Source organism: Diabrotica undecimpunctata, chromosome 9, assembly GCF_040954645.1.
Source record: "Diabrotica undecimpunctata isolate CICGRU chromosome 9, icDiaUnde3, whole genome shotgun sequence".
In the NCBI taxonomy this organism is placed as follows: domain Eukaryota; kingdom Metazoa; phylum Arthropoda; class Insecta; order Coleoptera; family Chrysomelidae; genus Diabrotica; species Diabrotica undecimpunctata.
Window position 1 is genome coordinate 128,142,637 of NC_092811.1, and position 17,213 is coordinate 128,159,849.

The 17,213-nt window shown below is 34.7% G+C and overlaps 1 protein-coding gene across 5 annotated transcripts in view; it reads right to left on the reverse strand.

Annotated features, from left to right (window-relative positions):
• Dscam1 (Down syndrome cell adhesion molecule 1) overlaps nucleotides 1–17,213 on the reverse strand; it is a 501,009-nt gene that overhangs the window by 47,548 nt on the left and 436,248 nt on the right. For 4 of the 5 annotated variants that reach the window (XM_072545254.1, XM_072545251.1, XM_072545252.1 and 1 more), the window contains exons 15-17: nucleotides 10,562–10,720; nucleotides 6,769–6,933; nucleotides 2,787–2,888 (exon numbers count right to left, since the gene is read on the reverse strand). In XM_072545254.1, the coding sequence (XP_072401355.1) occupies nucleotides 2,787–2,888; nucleotides 6,769–6,933; nucleotides 10,562–10,720 (426 nt within the window). Of the gene's footprint in view, nucleotides 1–2,786; nucleotides 2,889–6,768; nucleotides 6,934–10,337; nucleotides 10,536–10,561; nucleotides 10,721–17,213 lie in introns of all 5 variants that reach the window. The other variant, XM_072545256.1, reaches the window with a different exon arrangement.

Here is a 17,213-nt window from a genome sequence, read left to right on the forward strand (position 1 = left end):
CCAGAGATTGTGTTTACGATCAAACGCATAAAATTGCAATATCTGGGACACGTTATGAGAAATCAGCACCGTTACTCCCTGCTGCAGTCTATATTGCAATGTAAAGTCAAAGGTAAGCGAGGACCCGGTAGAAGGAGAATATCATGGCTGCGGAATTTAAGAACATGGTTTAAGAAAACCTCAACGGAGCTGTTTCGAGCCGCAGCGAGCAAGGTCATGATTGCCAATATGATTTCCAACATCCGAAACGTTTACGAACCAGAAGAAGAAGAGATATCTGTATTTTTTTACTTTTTCTATTGGAATCCCTCTTATGTTTAAAATGTCTTGTTGTTGTGTTTTGGAAATTGTCATAAATTTTGTTTTATTAGCATTAAGCGTTAGTCCGCTTTCCTCACTAGCATTTACTACATTATCTAAAAGTGTCTGTAGATTGTGTATATTCTCTGCAATTAGTATAATATCATCGGCATATCTGATATTGTTGAGGGGTCTGCCGTTGACTGTTATTCCAATTGTTACATTTTCGAGTGATTTTTTTTGGAGTACTTGGAATAGTAGTCAGCAAAACTATAAGAAATGATATTCTTATATAGACTTAACTCAACCTAACATAACTTGTATAATGATAGCCTAAGATAGCTTAAAATAATTATGGAATTATATATTCAAATGTATATGTATGTATAATTAGGTATCACAAAATAAACCACCTATATGATATAGCAAGCTAAGGTCCTTTTTTGACGGTATAAAATCAACTTGCTAAATAAAAATTAAGAGTCATGGCTATTACACTCTTTTAGCTCAAGAGATCGAATACTATACCTTTTTTTTTCAGAAAGCGACGAAGTTTTAGCAACAACATTTTTTGGTACAATATTTTTAAGTGCAACTTTCCGTATACCAAATGTCAACCATCACAGCAAACAGAGCTTCTTTAGTCAAATTTGGAAATGTTTTCTTTACAAAAATACTTTTTGATAAGCGCCGAAAAGCTCTTTAATGAAATCAAATGGATATATATCACTGATCAACAACAATAGTCCTACGGGATTGTTTATTGTTATTTTTGGAGTGCTGGTTCCAAAAATATTTTATATATAGCAAGAAAAAGTCGTGATAAAGTTAATGGTTCAAAGAGAAAACAGAAAGAATCCTAAACCCAGATGCAGTTTCACCTATTATACCTGTTTTTGAATCAATACAGTGATAATTTTTACAAATGTTTCCAACCAAAATTTTTCAAAGGTTATAGAGATCTGGTGGTGGTAAATGAAAACAAAAAAAAATAAAATAATAAATTGTTAAATAATTTATACACTAATAATAAATTATGTCAGAAAGTTAAATACTACAGATAATGGACTTTTGAACCGTTTTCGGGACTTTAAAAATATTTGCGAACAATAATTAATGTGTTCAGTCAATTAAAGTGATGAAACATCTTATCGTAAAGCAATTGTAGGATGAGTTAAAGGAACTAGATGAAGATTCCAGTGGTTCTCAAAAGGATTTTCAAGAACATAAGTGCTTATCACCAGTAGAAAGAGTAGTAATTATACTGGAAATACATATACCTTGGTGAAATAGATTATTTTACAAAATGGTTTGAGCCGTATATAATTCCAGAAATAAGACCAGAATGATACCTATGCATCCTTAGTCAGATGGAATGGTCAAGAGAAAGTGTGACCTAAAGTTCTGCTGTATGAATAACTTCCACGATATTGTCCGACAACATGCCCATATAACCAATGAGAAAATGAAAAGTCATTTCGGTGACGAATGGAAGCTTTGCAGTAGGTGGTTTTTTCTGGCTATATTATCCACAATGACGACGATGCCTGTCTTCTAAACTTCAAAGACAATGGAAAGGTCCGTATGAAATTAAAGAGAGAATAAATTATGTGATAATTCGTTTTGCTCCATATGTCGGCTCAAATGAAACAGGAAAAACAAGAACCTCTAAACATATTGACATTTTTACTCTCCTATAAGATGTCTTCATAGGTCGTTATGGCACCTAAGACGTGAACGTGACCAAGGGAATCTCTTTAAGTATTTAACTAAAGCTTCAGGCGATTGGATGAGTTGAAAATTCAGCAGCCTATAGTCGATAAAGTGCTGCGTTTAGAAGATCGCCACTAATGGTCGTTTTACCTGTTGACCAAAGAGATCTTCTACTAAAAAAGCAAACTATGCACGTTAACAGCTTTATGACATAAGAAAAGTACTTTTACCAAACAAAGGAACTGTACTGGAAAACCTAGATTGGAAGATTGTCACAAGCTTGATCGAAATGATTGTGTTGCATTAATACGAAGGGATCCTGCTCTTCAAGAACAGTGGATTGTGATCTCTTTCTCCAAGGTTTGTGCAGAGAAAATGTGCCAGGAATTTCTGATCAGGACGGTCAGAGCTAAAAAGTAGGCAGTGTAACAAATCCGGACCTGGCTCAAACGTGGCTTAAATTCTCTAACGCGATTATTTAATTCGTATTGACTAAACATCTCGAAGACTGGATGAATAGAAAGGATGGATTCATTATATAAAGACCGTTTATTTTTTAATGTAGGAGTTTTAGGCAATATTTTGTAGCATATCATTATCGCAAATAAATTGTAAACATTAGTTTAATCCTCGTTACAATATGGACCTATTTTTAGAATCAGCACAATTAAATTATTTACGATGGTATTGTTGATCTGTGAATTTACCACATATCTTTGATTTCACTGCATTACATAGTTAAAATTCATTCTAAAATTGATCTAAAATTTTACCTCGATGAGTATGAACAGTCTCATTTGAGCCTCTCCTACTTCTCAATTCTTCATACAAGTGCCTCCTGGGATCCCAAGTGGAGTGAGAACGGTAATGTGCTCCTATTCGTAACAATTATAAAACAAAACAAAAAGTATAAACTATCGCAGAAGCGAGTCTTGTTTTGGCGGTAAACCCACTGTTAATAAAGGCTCTTTTGTAACATTTAAACAGCAAAAAAAGTCGAAAATCGGGGGAAGCTACGGTTCTAAACATTAAGCAATGCATGGAATGCATGAAGATCAGAATTATATCATTTTTTGTTCATTTCGGAAATTAATTCTATATGTACTATCAAATTTTACAAACCGAGCATGCTTGAAGTGTTTTTAACGTTTGAAATTTCGTATTTGAACGAAATCATTACCGAAAATGATAAAAAACATCTTTATTTTTGTAAAAAAAAATGTTCTTCTTTCGGCGATTGTTTGTGTCTTTCAGAAAGTTTATAGTATGGAGAAGTAAGGTAAAAAAGTATCTTTTTTAGGACTAAACGGCCTAATAACTAACCAACTTTTTTGAGTTTTATGAACCTCACTAACTAAAACCTCTATATTTCATGCAGTGGGCTTGGAGGATTTTTAATTATTAACAATTTGATGACAAAAATGCGCCCCTTTAGGTACCTTCGGCCACCAGTAAAAAGTAAACCAAGAAGTCTTCAAAAATAAAAAGTTATAGAAAAAAAGTAAAGGGTTGGTCCAAGAATATTTAGACGGTTCTGAAAGACATCAGGAATGTTTTTTTGGGTTCCTTATGGTTCCAGAGCAGCTTCGAATATTTCAGGATAGAACTTACATTTTCTAGAAAACTCAAGAAGCATGAATGTTGCGAAAATAAGCTGTGGCATATGTTAGCGGGCCCTACAGGGCTCTAAAACATTCTGGACTGTTGTAAGTCTATTTTTGAATGTTTTAGAGGGCTCTGTAGTACTCAAATCTCTGGAATGAGACTTGAGTAATCTGTAGTGTTTCATAAAGGTAATTAAGGACTTAAGAAGTCTGTAGAATGTATCAGAATCTTTGGATTGCTTCCGAATGTTTCCAAATAATTCAGACATTTATCAAAATGTCATTCAGAACCACAAGATAGTCGGAAATTTTATATTTCGAATGTTTTACGAGGTTCCGGAGGTCCCAAGACAGTTTTTTAAATTTTCCGAGAATTCCGTGAAACTGCACGATAATCTAGAATATTTCAGATGTTTCTGGAAAGCTTCAATATAATCTAGAAGGTTTGGTGACTAACTTGTAATGTCATTGGAACTTTGGAGCACTATAGGAGCAGCCTAGAATATGTTACAAGTATTTAGAGAATATCTAGTGAGTCTGGAATGTTTCGGAGCTGTCCTAGAATTTATCATGGGGCCTTGTAGGACTTCAAGTCAATCTAAAACGTTACGAGCTATTTTGAGATATTGTGGTACACGCTGTAGGAATTAAGACTTTTGGAATATTATGCAAGACTTTGGAGGACTTCAGAACATTATATAATACTTCAGTACTGTCTTTGGATAACGCAAGAACTCTTGAAGATTCTATAGTAGCGTATCATGGCTAATCTGGAATCAATTCTAAGCCAGCGACCGAAAGGGAATCATACAGCCATAAGAAACGTCATAGGGGCAGTAAGCTGAACATCCAACAGATAAGGGATTAAATCTTAGGAAATGGGAGGTAGTTGTGGAGAAGTAATATAATTGGAATCTGTAACTACATGACTTGTATAACCATGCAGATGAAGAAAAAAAAACTGGGACGAATGTCCAAAAGATGGCGGACCTAATTTTAGGTGATGGGAGTCAGACACTAAAGGTAGAATCGATATTAGAGAAGCAAATACAGTATTATTATAAGGATATCAATAGGCAGTTGATCTGGCCCCGGGATTTTTCCGTTTCTGGTGTTCTTCAGTGCATACAATTTTTCTTCCTTTGTAATTTCTATACTTGTTTCTCTGTCCTCGAAAGATATATTATCTCGTAGGTTTCCTCTTTCATCGTCGAAGAACTCTTGCATATATTCTTTTCATCGTTTTAGCTTTTCGTCAGTCGTTATCATAGTATTTCCATTTTTATCCAAAAGAGTTGTGTTGTGGTTTCTTTTTTGCCGCCCTGCCATTTCTTCAACCTTTTTATGTAGGTTGAATAGGTCGTATTTGTTCTGAAGATCTTCTATCTCTTTACATTTTTCCTCATAGTAAGTTTGTTTTGCCTCTCTTATCATTTTTCTGATTTCATTGTTAATGATTTTGTAATTGTGACTGTCTTTGTCCTTGCCTTGTCTTCTTTGGTCCATCCTGCCGAGTATTTCGTCGGTCATCCAGTTGTCTCTCTTTCTTATCGGTTCTTTTAATATCTCTTTGCATGGAACGAGGGGGTAGTTTTTTAATGTCTCCCATTGTTGGTTTATCTCGTAGATGTTAGTATCTAATTTATCAAAGTTTTCGTATATTTTCTGTTGGAGTTTGTTTTTTATATCAGCTTCTTTCAGTTTTAACTGATTTGATGGATAAAAAGATCAGGAATTGATAAAAGGAGACCAGAATATAGAACAAGGAAAAAGTAGCTAAGCAAAGTTGCCAAATATTAACAAAGATTTTACCAATCTTACTTATAAAGCCTAACATGTATCAGAAGACTGTGGAAGATTTTTAGAGGATTTCAGAAGCAGCTTACAATGTGTCAGATGTCTTAAAACAATCTCAACACTTTCTTGGATGTATTGACCTATTCAGGAATGCCTAGAAGTAAAGGACACACAGTAAAATATTATGAGCTCTACTAAATTGTTCCAGGGCAGACAAAATGATGCAAATCTGTGTGAAATGTTTTTGAATATTCAGAAAGCGTGTGATCATTCTAGAACTAGCCTGTAATATATATCACAGAGTCTTGTAGAACCTTAAGAACTGTTATAAGTCCAAGTTGTATCAAGACTCTGGAATATATCTTACCGAATCTGTAATGTGTGATGGAGGCTCTATAGGACTTAAAATGTACCCTAGAATGTGTTAGAATCTTTGAGGGACTTCCGAATAGTCTGGAACGTTTTGGAACATTTTTGAAATGTCTTCCACGACCACAAGATAGCCTGATATATTATAAGAATATGTTAGAAAGCTCCGGAGACCGTCACACAAATCTAGAATACTTCAAGACAATTCTAGACCAACATAAAGAGGTCTCTAAGATTTTAGAACAGGTTAGCACGTTTTGGGAATTTTTGGAAGACTTCAGGAAAGTCTAGAAGGATTGTTAACTACCTTGTAATATTATAGGAAATTTAGAGGACTAGAGAAGTAGCCTCCACTGTGTTACAAGCCAAACAGCAAGTCAAAGTTGCCAAAAATCACCACAGATCCTACAAATCTGAATTACAGAGAATCATGAATTTTACCATATAACTCTGAAATTTGATATATACAACAAAATAGTAATAAATTAGTTATTCAGTTATTTATTCAAAATATTAGAAATCAACCATCTTAAACCTACAGTTTAAGAGGAACTAAAACTAATATAGGGAGGCAACAATTATTGTTTATAAATGTACAAATTATCTGTAACAGAATTATCTGTATATAAAATTATCACACTTCTCAGTAGCAGATGTTTCTGCGAAACATATCAAATGAACTATATTTTGTGGAAATTAAAAACAATGTTATATTAATAAATATTTTTAAATGTATTCAAATACCTTACGAAAAAACATTGCTATATGTATTAGTCTTTTTTCGGTACTTCAAAATTATGTCTAAAAAGTTTTTTTTAAGAATTCCCATTCTTCTCTAGCTAGCGTAGAAATAATTAAATATAAGGATTGATAAATTCCGAAATGAACAAAAAATACCTACTGATATAATGACACGGTGGCACTGACAGTGAGGTATGGGTAAACGTAAATAAGCATGCGAATAAGAAGCAGCAAATGATCTTACTTATTGTACCTCTCTTGATCCTGTCGCAGGTGTTGTAGTTAGATCCAGGTACGGGCGGCAACTTTCTGTTGGGCGGTGCGATGTATCCCAGTTCGTCTCTCAAATCGGGACGACGTTTGTCCAATGTATTAGTGGCGTTGCATGATTGGTTATAGACGACGTCATCTAGAGAGTAAAAAATATAGTAATATTGTTGGTTTTAAGAGTAGAAGAGTTATACAAATGGATGACGTGAGTAACACAACTAAAAATAGAAAGTTGAAAAAGATATTTTTTGATAACTGAACATCTGATTTCTAATTAGAACACTGAAATATGTTGTCTCTAATATATAATAGTTTCCGGGAGCATCGACTATAACAAAATAGCTGTTATTATTAAAAAAGTAATATTTCACTACAGTTATTAAAAATTGGTTTGATCTGTTGATGAAGATTTGCAGTTTAATAAAGGTACCCAAAAAATCAGGAGTCTGTGGATGACTTAAAACAGCCTGAGATTTTCGGGACCAGTCTGTAATATTTCAGAAGATATGGCAATAAGGCACTAAGGAATCCTGAATCCTGTTTTGTATAAAGTTCTAAAGAACTTAAGATTGCCTTGGTATGTTTCGGGAATTTCAGAAAATTAAGCACATTTTAAAGATACCCTCAAATGACGCAATGGACTCTAGAAAATTTCAAAAGAACTTGGAATATTTCGCGAGTATTTGGAAGATTTCACAATCTTCTGGAATATATTGATAAGATTCCGGAATATTTCAAGATGTTCTGGAGGACTTAAGAAGCAGTTTACAATGTGTAAGATGTATTTGCTAAACTTTCGCACTTTCTTCTCTCTCGTACGCAAAGGAAGATTTTAGAACAGCGTGGCTTGGCTAATCTAGAATAATTGAAGAAGCTCTTGGTGATTTCAGTCATCTGCGTCATGGAATGTTTCAAATCTTTACAGAACTTTTCGAGACTGCACTGGATTAACGCATTTTCTCTGAAAGATTTCAGAACAGCCTGAAATGTTTCAAAGGCTTCTGAAATATTTTAAGATAGTCTCAAAAGGTTTCGAGGCTATGCCGGAATATATTAGAGGTATTAAACATCATGAACTACCTTATAATGTTATGAAACTATCTCGGAATGTTCCTAGGACCAGCTAGGCAGCCTAGAATACTATATAATTATATATAAATGTTTTGAGAAGCTTTGAAGAAGCAGAGACTATAATGACATATTTAAAAAGAGTCTGGAGAAATTCAGGACATTACAGAATATTTTTTGACTATCCTAGAACAACACAGATGGCTCTGATTATGTTTTAGAAAGCTCTGGCGGACATCAGGAGCGGTCAAAATCTACAGAAGTCTTGGAAAGACTTCTGAAGAATAGCTTGGAATATTTACGGTCTGTTTATAAGTGGATAGGGGAGTTTTGAAAGTAGTTAGTGTTTTACGGCTTTGGAAGATGACAATACAGCTTAGAAATGTTTTAGGATTGTCCTAAATTGCTTCAAGATACACTAAAACACTCTGGGAAGCTTGGACTGTCCAAAAACTTCTGGAGGACGTCAGGGCAGGTTACGACGGTTATAATTTATTTAAAATACAAAATTTCTTCAGTGTTCCAATTAATGTGGAGTAAAAAACTTAAAATCCAATAGTGAATAGATTTTATAACAATATTAGAATCATATTTTATTGAAGAGACTTTCATGTTATGCTTTTCTACTCCATTTGTATTTATTAATAGGTCAACTAAAACACAAATCAATATAATCACAGCAAATAATAGTTTATTTTGGTTCATTATATTTTAAGTTTCATTTAAAAACGTTTTTAGTTGACAGATTCTAACTATGGTCATTGCATAAATAATAGCTGATCAGAATGAATGACTAATGTAATAAAAATACTAAAAGTGGGTTTTTATATTGGTTATTTAAGAACTACCGTTATTACATATTTTGTAGAATCGTATTATAGACTTACAGAAGAATAATACTCTTGCTTGTCTTGCCGAGGTCTTTTTCCAGTCTCTTTGGACCTTTCTAATGGTTGCAGATATCGATAAGGAGTATGTTATTAAAGTTTATTTTACAGAACTTTTTATTCTGTTGTTCGTAGCAAGTCTACACAGCAATATTTATATTTTAGCCATTACAACTGCAGGCTTAAGGGTAGGTTCGTAATCTTGATAGAAAATCACTTTCTTCTTCGCCAAACGAGGCCATTTTTGTTTCAATTTGTTGCTAGGTTGTTGAAACATATTAGCATATTACTAGCCATTTACTATTCTTCTCTTTTCGAAGAAGCCTACCAAGACAATGCAATGAGAATTCCATAATACAGCTGCCTGCATATTTTCTTAAAGAAAACCATTTTTTGAATCTTTTGTGGTATTAATTACTGCCTCGTTTTTACGACTTAGGCAATCATGTCTGTAATATAAGTAGGTTTTTTTCAGCTACCACGAGGCTAGTGTCTTTGGCCCCGCAGACCTTTCTACACTAGTATATAGTATGAGTTTCAAGATTAGCGCGTCGAAATATGGTCGGACCATTCGTATGGCGTGTGGGCTATATACTTTTGCGCGCCAACGCCCGACCACCTTTGAACGGCGTTGATTTAACGACAAATAACGGGACTCACCGCGCTGACCGAAGATCGCCAAGTCTGTCCTACTCCACGGCGTCTGAAATGGCAAGTTTGGCGCTAGTACTGAAGGTCCACGCGTCGTTGAATCCTGTTATACGTTTCGAAGCTACGTTGTTTGCCTAATCGGGATCTAAAAAGAGCTGTTTCAGATATTTATTCCGTTGGCGAAAGGTCATATTGTTACAGACAGTACGTTCAGTCGTTTCTTCTGAATTTTCGCAGGATCTGTATGTTGCTTTGGTTTTTTGGGAGACTGCACAATGGTTCTTGTCCGATAAAAAGAGAATCGTCTTCTTTAACGGTCTCCTTAGCTTTAAACCATATCTCCGTTGTTATTGGTCCGATTGTGACGTGTGAGGTGCCAGGTTATAGAGTTTGACGAATACAATTTGCTTTGGTGTTTTGGGATACTGCACGATGGTTCTTGTCCGATAAAAAGAGTAGCACCTTCTTTGCCAATTTCTTTATGCTCTGGCAACGATAACAAAGTTATTTTATTATGCTTTAAGAGCTGTTTAGAGGGGTGTTTGCAGTTCCAAATTGCTACGGATTTTACAGCTACAGACAAGTTTTAGACGTCACAAGAAACGTTCACTTGATGTACTGTGAAATATTGATAATTGGCCGAGTTAAAGGGTAAGTACTATTATATTTACCATAGAAAAAGATGATTCTCCAGATAACTCAATAAGATTCCTTCGTATTAGCAACATCTCTGAGATGGGTTTATGTTCTGATCTAATTTTTTTCATTTTTCGTTTATTTAACAGTTTTTTTGTAGAAGCATCAAAAATAATCAAATAAAATCATAAATTACCTATGCAATGACCAAAAACATTAACTACTTCTTAGAGATCTACTTTCTATAGGCAAAGGCATAAAACAAAAGCAAAAGACGATGAGATGAAAGAATGGGCCATACACATACAGTCGCTGCGCAGTCTGGTTTGTAGAGGCCCGTGAGCTTTTCTTGAAAGCGCAACGCAAATGACAACAATACCAACAACCACAACAACAACAGTCGCAGCAACCGGCACCGCGATGTTCCAATCCACCCAGTCCGGAATCCATGGAAATAGCAATTTCATAGTGGGCATGTCCCTCGCAGGGGCGATTGTACCTAGAATAACAAACATATGACTGTACCTTTATTATAGTTTCCTTTGCCGCGCAAGACACAGATCACAATTATGGCAACAATTATGACCAGTACGGCAGCCACTACGGGTACTACAAGGTTAAGGTTGGCAAGGATTATTTGTATGGTGTCCTCTTTGGGTATTTCACGCGCCGGCGCAATAGTACCTGAAACCAAAACACAGGGATTGTGTGTCAACGGGTATTGTGAGGACTCTACGCAGTGCTCAGGTTCATAAATGACAATGCCATATTTCATTATTTAGTTCTGGAGCAAAGCTTACTACCGAGGAAAGGTAGTGCGACATGAGCTGAGGTTACGACGTGATTATAGCGTTTTTGCATCGATTATTGGTGAGCTACGACGAACGCTCCAGATGAAATGATGCTTGATAAAGACAAAATCTTTATATGACGAAAGCTGATAATATCTTCGAGCTGATGAATAAAATTATTTATTTATAAACATATATTAAATTGAGTGCATTATGGTATTTATAGTGCAAACAAAACACTTATTGAAGAAGATTATGAAATAAATTATAACCTACAAGCTTTTTGATGATAAAAGCCAATTAGGATCACGCAGTTCAAAATCTTCCGTTGATCACAACTCTATTCGACATTTATTTTAATAGAAGACTTAGAAAACTTAACATAATGGCATTTGTCGTAACTCACCATAAAATTGCTAAAACATTTCACGCATATATTTACATATTTTAATAATTCAGAATCCGGCAAACACAAAAAAATTGGTGCATCAAAAACACATTTTAACATTTCTAATTTGATCCAGCACGATAATTCCAAAAATACAATTAGTTGTCTTATAACAAACCTAGTTTTGAAATGGACAACAAATAGATGTTTCATAATGTTCATTCGTATTGCAGCAATAAACAGTAAGAGCAAATTTTAATCGCCATCGGAAATATGCAAAGTGTATTACTGTTGTTTTTTATTTACGTCTGAACTCGTTGACCAGTTGAAACTTAGCCTCCTTGTAAGAGTGTTTTTCGAAAATAAAATCAGACATAGTTATGTTAACCGTTGAAACTTTTTGTTATACATATATGTAGAGAACCAAAGCAGCCATCACTATAGATACAGAAAAATCAATTTGTTAGAGAGAGAAGTACCTATTAGAGGGTTATGTCTAATGTGTAAGAGTGAGCAACGATATTGCGATGTGTGCGGTATTGTTAGAGTGTGATGGCGACGGGAATAAGTGAAAAAATAAATATGGCAGCACGTCAAAAAGGTTTTACATCATATCTCCGTCGTTGTTGGTCCGATTATGACGTGTGAGGGGTCAGTAATAGGATTTAACGAATAGAATAAAAGTATATAGAAAACACAAACATGGCGGCATTGCCAAAAAGGTATTACGTGGTATCTTCATTGTAATTGGTCCGATTGTGACGGGTGACATGTCACGTGATAGGGTTTGACGAGTATAGAAAAACAAGCATGGTGACACTGCCAAAACGACATTACACCGTATCTGAATTGTTATTGGTCCAATTGTGATGTGCGACGGGTCACGTGGTCGGATTTGACGAATAGTGTGCAATGATATATCAAAAACAATTATTCTTGTTTTCGTTCACTAATTCTTCGCCTATACGATGCGCATGGATTCGAATCCGAACTTCTATATTGTTCAGTATGGAGAATACAGATTAAAAGAGAAGATAACACCAGGGTTTAGCAAGGAAACCAAGAAAAACATAGATGTCCCATGCTGTATCACAAAAGATGTGTTGAGCAACTGTGCCATTATACAACAAGGGCGAAGAAAGTATACGACAATAAGGAGGCAATATATTATTCGTTACAGCCTTTGTTTATTGACACATGCTGACTACGATGCCGTGTTCACACAAAAACTGCTGGGCAAAATATATAAGACTCTGACTGAATCTAAACTATTGAGGTCTGCTACAGAACAGGAGATTACACAGTATACTACAAAGGGAGAAAAAGCAGATGGACAAATAAAGGAAATGGTTTGCCCCAAGAAATCGCACTTTACTACAATTATGTTCAATATATTAAGTGAACACCGCTAATAAAAGACGAAAAATACTGCCTATATGCCTGGCTATAAAAAAGCAGTGTAACAAACTTTCATATGAAATAAGAGTTCGAAATTGCACTAGACAAACCGTTCAAGCGTTATAAGGAAAAATAGCTCAAGCTGAAACCTTCAACAGCAGAAATAAACGCTTTCCATCTATATACAACAAATGCGAGAAGATTGCAAGTCATATGGGAGAAAAAGGTCTGGCAACATAGACACACCTAAATAGCTTGGAGTAATTTTGGATAGGTCTTTAACATAAGCACCATTATCACAATACAAGGATAAAAGTCGTCAGCAGAAACACTTTACTAAGAAAATTAGCTGGAAATAACTGGAGTACATGCCCTGACACTTTAAGAACAACTGCACGGAAGATGTGATTTTCAATTTTGCCTTCATCAATCAGGACATTGCCTTGAATGAAACAAGCAGGATAAAAACCGGATACAAGAAACCTACCCCACTCTATGAGCAACAGGTTTATCACTAACGTAAAGTTTAAGGTTTTTCGCATTATGTGCCAGTCAACCCGCTAGAAAAAAAAACCCTTCACCTTAAGGAGAGGATTATCCGGTATGACTTTCGACTGGAACACCTGGACGACTTTAAACCGTGTAAAAACTATCGCAGTCACAGTAAAGACAAATGAAATCAAGAGGAACCCATAAATGACTGTTAGTGACCTGTTCAAGTATGAGAAATAACAAAATACGGAAAGCCCTTTGACATATCGCATGTACCCCTCAATCTTTGCCTTAGGAGATCTATGGTTGGTCAGCGAAGCTGCAACGATTATTGATCATTATTGACAGATGAACGCAGGGATCCCTCATCCTTAGAAGACGTTATTAAACGCTTCTTTCATTAGAAAACTCTTTACCACTATCTCTTACAGCCACACTCTTAAAAAAACACATGCTGCTGTTGAAAAGAAAGCTTTGAGCTGGAATCACAAGAAGCCAGAAAGCGAGTAGAACCCGAGGTCCCAGGAGTATGTCCACTGTAAAGGAAGCACAAAATATTAGGAAAAAATCTTCAGGATGCAATATTTTCCTTAGAAAGTTAGAGATTAAACATAAATCAATCAACAAGGAAAAATTTAAAGCAGGAATATTGAGAGATCTCAGATAAGAACACCTATATAATACTCACACTTTAGATAATAAGTGACTCAAAATTGAGTCCAATCGCGTTTTCTTTTGTTAAAATTATGCCTAATTTTCTTGGTAATTATAAGTCTGAAAATTACGAATAAATATTGCAGAATATACTTAATAAGGTTCAAATTCTTGATTGCAACATGAACGTTAAGATCCATTCCTTCCACAATCATCTAGAAAGGTTTTCTGCTTAACTTGGACACTTTGGTAAACAATTCCACCAGGAAACCACAATTGTGGAAGAAAGAAATATATGTATGCATAAAAAAGACAAACACGAGATGATAGCTAACATCTGAATGTATTTTTGGATTCAGCGTAGCAAAATTATTAACACTTCATTAAGTCTGGCACCAAAATATGTGTTTACCGGCGAAAATAGTCAAAATAAGGTAATATGTAATATTATTTCTTAAAAAAATAGTTTATTACTTTACATTAGTATTACTAGAACTTCAAAAAGTAAGTTATAGTATCTAAAAATTGGTCTAAAAACAAAATGAAAGGCATTCAAAATTATTTTAATAATAAAATGCATAAAACACCTATATACAGTAACATTAACAAGAAACAAGAAAAAACATGAACGTAAAGGGCAAAAATGCAATTCAGTACACGTAAATAAAGTAATAAATAAGTAAAGTATAATCAGGTATATCAGGTTTATAGTACCGCCGACATCGATTACAGTGTTGCCGTTTCATAATTTTTTCATAATATTACGCGTAATTTTTAAATGTAATAAATTAAATGAAGCTAGGCATGAGAAATCTTGATATCTATTTTGTTCAAACAATAATACTAGATATTTAAGACCTCAAAGAATTAAATGGTGAATAAGATTCTTAAGCTATATATGTTATGTTATCCAACGCCGAGTGTTCCTGTTCTTCCAGCCCTTCTTTCACAGATCTTTTCTACTTTTTACTTGATCAACCTCTTATTCTGCATTCCTGCAGACTAAGATAATTTGAAGAAATGTAGCAGTATTATTACAGACACTACAGAACATATGGAGCATTGGATGCCAACGTCGGTCACTGCATATTGTGGAAAAAAAAACTAATTAAAACTACTGAAGGAAACTCCCTCCAATGCTACGATTAGGGCCATTAACTTACAAGAGTGTCTTTCTAAAAATATTCCTTGAAGACCATACATAATCGCATCCATTGAATGTATGAAATAGGTATGTGACTTAATTTGAATTTAGAAAGACTTTGGAAACGAGATAAATCATATTTGCAACACAATTGATAGGGTACAGCATTGTAAATTATTAAATGAATGGCCAAACCTGAAGCTAGACGAATTAATGCAAAACTTTTATTGGAGGGAAGATGCAACCTTAAAATTTTCCGTAAATATCACTAAAAACATTCGCATTTAAAGAAGTGTTCGACGTGGCTGTCTCTTGTCTCCATTGGACTTCAACAAGTACTCTAAACTCATATTCAAAGAAGCATTAGACGACGCTGTCGTCACTGACGACGAAATTGATACCACACTAATGGCAGAAAGAATAGAAGACTTACAAAATATATGAGACAGATTAATTATTGCAAGTAAAGCAATGGGACTGATAACGTTCAAAAGTTTAGATATTTATGAGTAGCACTAAACAGCAAATGGGATCCAGATATAGAAATAAAAGAATTTAGCAACCAGAAACAAGTACACCAAATGAAAGCAAACTGTCTGTAACCAAAAACCACGCTTAGGATTTCGAAATAGAACTAATAAATGCGACATGTGTATTGTCCTTCTGTATGGAGTTGAGGCATGGACACTAAAATTAAATACCATGGGAGGCCTACAATAGAGAACGAGGGAACTAATTCTACTATTCCGAAAAGGAGATAAAAAAACCAGAAAACTACAGAGTAAGACTCAAAGATGTAATCCATCTTCTGTATAATAGAGAAGTTCCCATAAATATTATAAAAACTATCGAAAACATCTACCAAAACAACAAAATGGAAGTCAGAATAGATGGACAACTTAGACAATCTATAGAAATCGGCAGCGGAATAAGACAAGGGGATTCATTGAGCTCCATGCTCTTCAATTTGATCATGGATGAAATCATCAAAAGCGTTAACAAAGGAAGAGGATACAGAATGGAAAACAAAGAAATAAAAATACTCTGTTATGCAGACAACGCAATATGGATAGTCCAAGATGAAGATAGTCTGCAAAGACTGGTCCACAGATTTAATTTAATTTAAGAATTACTGGAAATACGCTGAGAGATCGAAAGAGAAGTGAAGACATTAGAAGAAAATGTAAAGTGTATAAATGGACGGATACAAAATAGAAATAAAGAATGGAATAACCACATAAGCAGAATAAAGAAGAATCGTGACGTCTAAATAGCAATAGATAAGTCAACAACCGGCAGAAGAAGTATCGGACGACCGCGCAAAAGATGGAGTGACAACCTTCCATAGAGGTATTAATCCGCCAATGAATTGCTTATAAAGAGGAAGAAGAAGAGATGCCTAGAAGCATTGGAAATATGATCTATTGCAGAATGCTCAGAATATCATTGAGGGAAATATAGAAAACCGCAGAGGATTTGACAGAAGAGCAATGGCATAGAATGAATGTTCAACACTTACTAATAGTGTCGCAGAATAAGGTAGATTTTGAATGTAGGTGTGCAAATATTCAGCAGAAGAAAAAGAAAGTGGTCTGACTTAAATCATCAGTCATTATCATCTTCGAACACGCCCGGTTTTAGCAAAGACAACTTCACTGTTAGGACTCTGAAAGTATGTGCTATAACAATAAACAATTGATGAATTCTGTAGGGTCGGATTTGAAAAAACTATCTTGGTTTTCATTACTTTGGAGAGCGTGAATGAGCTTTTTAGTTTGTCAGATGACAAAAAGGCTCAAAACATAATAGAATGTTAATAAGAAACGATGTTTCACGATTTAGAATAATTCACCAGAGAGGATAAGAATTTCACGGTAAAAAAGGTTAACAATATAGCTATAAAAACATAATTAACTGTTAATGTGGTATTCATTGAACTTGAAAAATCATGATAGAACATCTTGAAAGTTACTACATAGTCCAACAGACCTTTGCAAGAAAATTGGTTGTAGTGGCGTTAAAGTTGATACTATAGCTTGGATCGGCCAGTCATTACTTTGTCTGGTGTTGGTCTCAGCAAATATTCCTTCAGTGCTAAGAGTCTGAACGTACTGTCTATAATGGTGAACATCTGTAAGTCTAATTTGAGACTCTTGGTTAAAGGAGATTGCCTGAATTTATAGAGACATCCCACCAATGGACGACCTTGACTTTAATTTCTGTAGAGAGTGTAGGTGGGTTTTTTGATTTAGTAGATGACAAAAACACTCAAAACATGATATAATGATTGTAGGAAGGATTGGCCTTTAA